This window comes from Gossypium arboreum, chromosome 7 (assembly GCF_025698485.1).
Source record: "Gossypium arboreum isolate Shixiya-1 chromosome 7, ASM2569848v2, whole genome shotgun sequence".
NCBI classification, from domain to species: domain Eukaryota; kingdom Viridiplantae; phylum Streptophyta; class Magnoliopsida; order Malvales; family Malvaceae; genus Gossypium; species Gossypium arboreum.
In genome coordinates, this window is record NC_069076.1 from 100,233,640 (window position 1) to 100,240,253 (window position 6,614).

The window sequence follows — 6,614 nt, forward strand, 5'->3', positions numbered from 1 at the left end:
AGACCCAATTGATCTTTTCTCTTTTTACCCTAAATCAATCAATCCATCTTTTCTTTTCTTTTCTCTAAACCCGTCTAAACCTTATATCCTTTGGCTCATCATCTAACGTGGCAAGTTAACTAGCCATGCTAGCTGTTCTATTAGGCCTATAACAGGAAATGTTAATGAGTGACTGATTTGTCACTTTTCAATAATATTAGTGACTGATTTGTTACTTTTCGAAAGTCGAGTGTTTGAATTGAAATCAAAGTGACTATTGGTGTAATTTATCATTCCTTATTTAAACTCTTGACATGGGTGAAAACAAAGGATAGATCGTGGTTTGAAAATAATAAATTTATTATTTTAACCATTAAAATTTTATAAAATTACATATTAATCTCCCAAAATTTATAATTTATTTTTCAATCCTAAACCATTTTTTAAAAAAAATTATCTTATTCTTCGATTTAACTTAAGCATCTTTGACTATCTCTAAGAATAAACTTTAATGCCCTTCATTTTTGTCATGTCTTGTAAGCAGTGTAATTTTGTAATTTTTTTTTTTGACAAAGCACAATCAATATAATTAAAAAATAAAGTCAATGAAACAAGTTGAGAAGTTTGAACATTAAAATAAGACTTATCTATTATGTTATAAATCTCACCTTTTATTTTTCTTAACTCAGATTCGTTTTCTTAAAAACCCATCTCAATCATGCATCTTTGATTTATACTATTAGCTAAACACGAGTTTAAAAATTAAACTTTTCTTCTCTTCCTACTGATGTGACCTTACAAGTTATTTAGAAATTAAATCTCTCTATTTAATTTAAAAATTAAAATAAAATTTTAATTTTGATATTATAAATTTTGAGTGTTAAATTTGTTATTATACCAATAAAAATATGCACAATTGACAAAAATATTAACGTTGTAATTTTTTTATAAGAATCGATTTACTCAATATAAAAATTAAGAGTGACCATATAATTTTTTACTATTAAAATTCCATCGCTAATACTATTAATGGACTTCTATTAAGTTTTAATATGTGGCATCTTAGTATTTTAAATTTGCTAATATAGATTATTTATTTGATTTATATATTATCAATGAATCTTAAGATGCTACTTGTTAAAGAAAATAATGATTATATTTACTTTTAATGATTTTATAAAATTATTTATTAATTTATTGATAATGTGTCTTAATACAAGTCCATTTTCACCCTTTTCAATTGAAGTTTATTTTTTAAATCAAATAAGTAGAAGAGTTGAATATTTGAAAAATCCAGAGATTAAATTTTAAAAATTGAAAGAGTACAGTGATTGAAACCCAAGATAGACCTTTTTCAGGTTCAAACGGTTCAGGCGGAATATACTTATATAGAAAAGTCAAAATAGTAAGACTCTGTTGCTTGCTGAGCAAGTTACCTCGGCAGCAGCCACTTTTGAAGGGTTTTCTTTAATGTGAAATTTGCTTTAAAATATTAGCATCAAAATACACTTGAGAAAAGTCAAAAACAGGAAGCCAAGTCTCATATGCTACCCTGTCACTATCTCTAATTAATTAATTAATTAATTAAAATGTGTATGTATATATATTGAACTAAAACTCAGGATATTTGATCAACTTCAACGTTGAAATATAGCAAGCATTAGTTGGTGAAGAAAATAATCTCAAAATGTTGAGGTACGTTGCTTTTCTTTTTCCTTCTGATTTTTTCAGTTCGATTCTAGTCGCTTTCATTTTTGTTTCCTGTCGAAAAAAATGAATTCGATCAAGTAGTAATTTAGTTGGATTCGAGTTATTAATCAAATCGAATTCAAGTTCTTTTAGTACTTGATTTTTTCTTTTAGTAAAAATGGAAACACAAGCCCGATTGAGTCTTAATTTGGTTGGCATGAATATTGTTATCAATGCAAGAGGATGTAGGTTTGAGTACGCTGGAATGCATTGTCCTACTATTTATAGATTGAGGAAGATATATGCGCAGTTCTAGGCATTATATCAAAAAGAATAATATAATTAGAACCTATAATGAGATTGTTCTAAAAAAAGCAAAAACAAAAAAAATACAAAAATATTTAGGTGACAAAAAGACAATTGAATAGTTGAATAACTATTTTGTAATTTTTATAATTTAGTGACTAAAAAGAAACTTACTAATAATTGAATGATTATTTTATAACTTTTCATAATCGGATTAGAAAGAAAAACATAATTAAATGAATATTAATATAATTTACCTTTTTCTTAAATAAAGCATTCAACAATTTATTTATATATTTATTATGTATAATGCACCATGAAGGGTCAGTTTTTGAAAATTTGCTTCTTCTGTTTTTTCGTATGTATATTATATATTTATGATTTCAAATTTATACTTGTTGCATTTGGCCTTCAAAATCATACTTGATGACTATGAAAATAATTTGGCAAAAAAGGTGAATATTCAAATGACCCTTTTGGTTCATTTCATACAATAACACTAACAATTTTTCTTATTTTATATAATTTTATAAAATTTGGCTCCATTGAAATATTTAACTAGGGATTATATGTTTTAACTCAAGATATTGATTTGACAGGGAAATGAAGACTTTCAATCTTGGATGGTTACTTTTTGTTGCAATTTTGTTAATTTCAGCTCTACCATTTTCACAAGCCTCTCGGAGTAAACAACATAAGGTAAAAACTGGCGTTTTCCGATCACCTCAGATCGTGCTCGGGCCGGGATCGGTAGCGAATAAACTTTTTTCGAATATCGATTTTCCGAGAGGTCATATTGCCTTGAAAAGTTTCGATGCTGAGATTATTGATGAAAGTGGGAATCCAGTTCCATTGTATGATACTTACTTGCATCATTGGCTAGTTCTTAAATTCTATGTACGTAAAGGTTTGGAAAATCAAGACATTTCAAAGCTCAACAGTTCGGATTATATTTCTGGGAGAAATAGCGGAATATGTCAAGATGGAGCACTTGATCAATTTTTTGGTCTCGGTTCCGAGACACGAAGAACTAAGACTCATATCCCTGATCCTTATGGGATAGAAATCGGTAGCCCTACTAAGATTCCATCAGGGTTTGTAGAAACATGGGGGTTGAACGTCCATGCTATCGATACAAGGGGAGTGGAAGATAGGATGGGATGTACCGAATGTCGGTGCAATTTGTATAATGTTACCAAGGAGGAAAATGGAACACCTTTGAGCCCAAATTATGATGGGGGACTATTATGTTGCTATGATGGCACAAAATGTAGGTTGAAAGATGGGTTTATTGGCATCGAAAGAACCCTTTACCTTCAATACACCGTGAAATGGGTCGATATGAATAGCTTGATTGTACCGGTGAATGTTTATATATTCGATGTTTCTGATATTTGGAAGAGATCTCGTAATTCAACTGGGATTAATTCAGAACACAATTGCCAGGTAATTAAAATGTTTATTTGATATAACAATTTTTTTTCGTGAAATCAAATTTATTCTTGATTATGATGGTGATGAATACAATTATGCAGGTGGAGTATCAAGTTGAATCTTGTCGTGCCACGGGATCGGAAAACGACAAATGCATTGACGCCGAAAGCGTTAGTCTCGACATGCCATTTGGTGGTTATTTGGTATATGGTGTTGCACACCAGCATGCGGGCGGCACTGGTTCTGCTCTCTATGGGAAGGTAATGAAATTCCTTTTGCATGCATATGCATAAATTATCCAAAATACAATGGTCAATTCCCATAAATTTTATAAGAATGTTAACATGGTACTTAAAAAGCAATTTATGTGTTCAATGCATATCTATAAATTTAATAAGATAGGTTGATTTTGCTTCAATTTAATAGATTATTTTAGATTTAGGTTAATTCTAGTTTGAATTCTTTTGAATTTGGATCAAATATAATTAGAGTCAGCTTTGAATTTGGGTCATTTGAGTTTTGTTGGGCTGAGTCATTTCTAGTTCAATCATTCAATTTTGACATTTAGTTCATGTTATTTCAATTTGGTATTAGGTTTAACACTTAAGATAATTTTAGGTTATTTTTTGGGGGGTCATTTAAAGTTTTGGTCATTCAAGGTTTTTCGGGTTATGTCATTTTAGGTTTGGATCATTTTGAATTTTTTTTCATTCGGGCTTGACACTTAATTTAGATTATTTCAAGTTTAAATTATCCCAAATTTAGATAATTTATGATTTGAGTCATTTCAAGTTAAAGTTACTGACTTTTAATTATTAAATTAAGTTAAATTAGGTTTAGATTCGAGTTAATCAAGTAAAGTAAAAAATTAACAACTTTAGTCCAATGCGATCATCTAGTGAATTTTAGTAATATAATGTCTTCTTCTAATGTCGTGATGTGCATGTTTTCGTACAATGATTTTAGGACGGCCGGAGTTTATGCTCTTCGATGCCGATTTACGGGACAGGAGAAGAAGCTGGAAACGAAAATGGTTATATCGTGGGAATGTCGACCTGCTACCCTAAACCAGGAACTAAGAAAATATCAAAAGGGGAGACTCTAATTTTAGAGTCTAATTACAGTAGTATCAAACAGCATACTGGAGTTATGGGGCTATTCTACATATTGGTGGCCGAGACATTGGCTTAGTCAATGAGCCATTGCTCAAGTAATTTTGTTATTAAAAATATATGAATTCCAATAATTTTGTTTGTGAAATTAGTGATACATACGCATGAATAATGTAACTCTTGGTTGTAGTGATACATAGGCATGAATAATGTAACTCTTGGTTGTAGTGTAAAGTTGTTTGAATGTTTCAAATTTGTGAATGGCTTAAATTTGTGAAAGGCTTATATATTATTTAGAGGATTATATACTTATATAATGTCTAATATATGTTGCTTACGAAAATTGTAAAATATAGATAAAGTCATCTTAATTAAAAGAAAAGAAAGGACAAAATCAAATACCAACTGCTTCATATAAAATTCATGAACTAAGGCATTTTTGGCACCTTTGACAGTGACATGAATTTTAAATAATAGTGTTTAACATCTGACTTCCTTTTTTTTTTTTTTGCCAACATTAGTGGTAGTTTCAGTGACAAATTAGTAATTTTTTTTAATCATTCAATTATGAAAAGTTATAAAGTGGTAATTCAATTAATAATAAATTTCCTTTTTATCATCTAACTATGAAAAATTACAAAATGATCATTCAACTATTCAATTTTACCTTTTTTAATTCGTTACAAATTTGTGGGAGGAGATTTCATTACCAAGACTTCAACGTGAATGCCAAATATAAAGCTCTTAAACACTTTTTTTTTTATTAATAAGAAAGAGCATAAAATAGTGGCTAGTCAACCATTAATCTTGATGTCACAACTCCATTTACATCTGCATTTAGTAAGCTACGAATTATGTCTGGTGGATATTAAAAGACAGAACATTGTAGTGGTTGATCCCAAGCCATTGAAGCTAATCCATCGGCGAGCTTATTACCTTCTCTATAGGTATGTTGAGTAATCACCTCCATTCCTTATTCATATACTTGTGAGCCTCCCTACACAACCGATGATCATCAGGCTTAGCACTACTAGACAACATGGTAGCAACCTCCATACTATGAATTTCCAAAATAATTTTTCGATCTCCAATCCTCCAGGCAATCTAAAGTCCTTCAACAACACCTTAGACTTCTACTTTAAACGCCGAGCAAGAGCCAATCAGTCTAGAAAAATTAATAATCCACTTTCCATTTCAATCTCAAATAACTCCCCCACAAGCGGCCATAGCTGTATTTTCTTTTCACGCACCATCAACATTTAATTGAATCATGATAAATTATACGAAATATAAATGAATCAATACACATAAATGTAATATATAAAAATAATTATAAATAGAATTATAGATATAACGCTAATGTGAATAATTAAATTGATATGAATAACAAATAATGCTTTGATTTGAATGGTAAATTATAGAAATTGTGAAGAAAAAAACATACATGTTTAAATCTTATTATGTATATATATTTTATTTTATCATATAATTAAAAGATACAAAAAACCCTTCAAATAATACAGCTTTTATAAAGAGGGTTTATTTTATACATAATCATTTATTTGACCATCTAACTTTATAAAAAAAAGTCATTTTAGCCCTTCATTTAATTTTCACTTCTTTTAGCTCTTAAGCTTACACTATTTGTCAAATCACACTAAAGTTGATGAAAAAATTAACGTTTGTTAACTTTGCTAACATGGCATACACGTGGACTGCCATGTGAATGCCACACCAGCAAAGTTAACCAACGCTAATGATGCGGTCGTTGAGAGCACAAAAAATATCCTATTCCCTGTAAACTAGTAAAATTAATAGTAAAAATAATAGTAAAGGGGAAGTAGGGTCAAATCCTCAGGGACCAGATTGTACAAATGCTCGTTTCTTGAAATCCTGGACAATTTCTTGGCCAAGAAAACCTGCGTTCCTGAAAAATAAAAAATAGAATTAAGAATCTGGAAATAAAAACAGAATTTAAAGTTGACTGAAATTATGATTACAAAAATAATAAAAATAATAAAGAGAGTTAAAGGAAAAGAAATTCTTATTGGTAGATTTCAGCCTCCAGTTGTCTCATTCCGCCTTGGGTTCAAT

General features: G+C 29.6%; 1 protein-coding gene across 1 annotated transcript; it reads left to right on the plus strand.

Moving 5' to 3' along the window:
- Nucleotides 1-1,597: 1,597 nt before the first annotated feature.
- Nucleotides 1,598-4,837, plus strand: LOC108485847 (uncharacterized). The gene is made up of 4 exons (XM_017789698.2): nt 1,598-1,674; nt 2,574-3,420; nt 3,510-3,668; nt 4,375-4,837. The coding sequence occupies exons 1-4, from the start codon at nt 1,667-1,669 to the stop codon at nt 4,597-4,599; spliced, it is 1,239 nt and encodes a 412-aa protein (XP_017645187.1). The 5' UTR covers nt 1,598-1,666; the 3' UTR covers nt 4,600-4,837.
- The last annotated feature ends 1,777 nt before the right edge of the window (nt 4,838-6,614 follow it).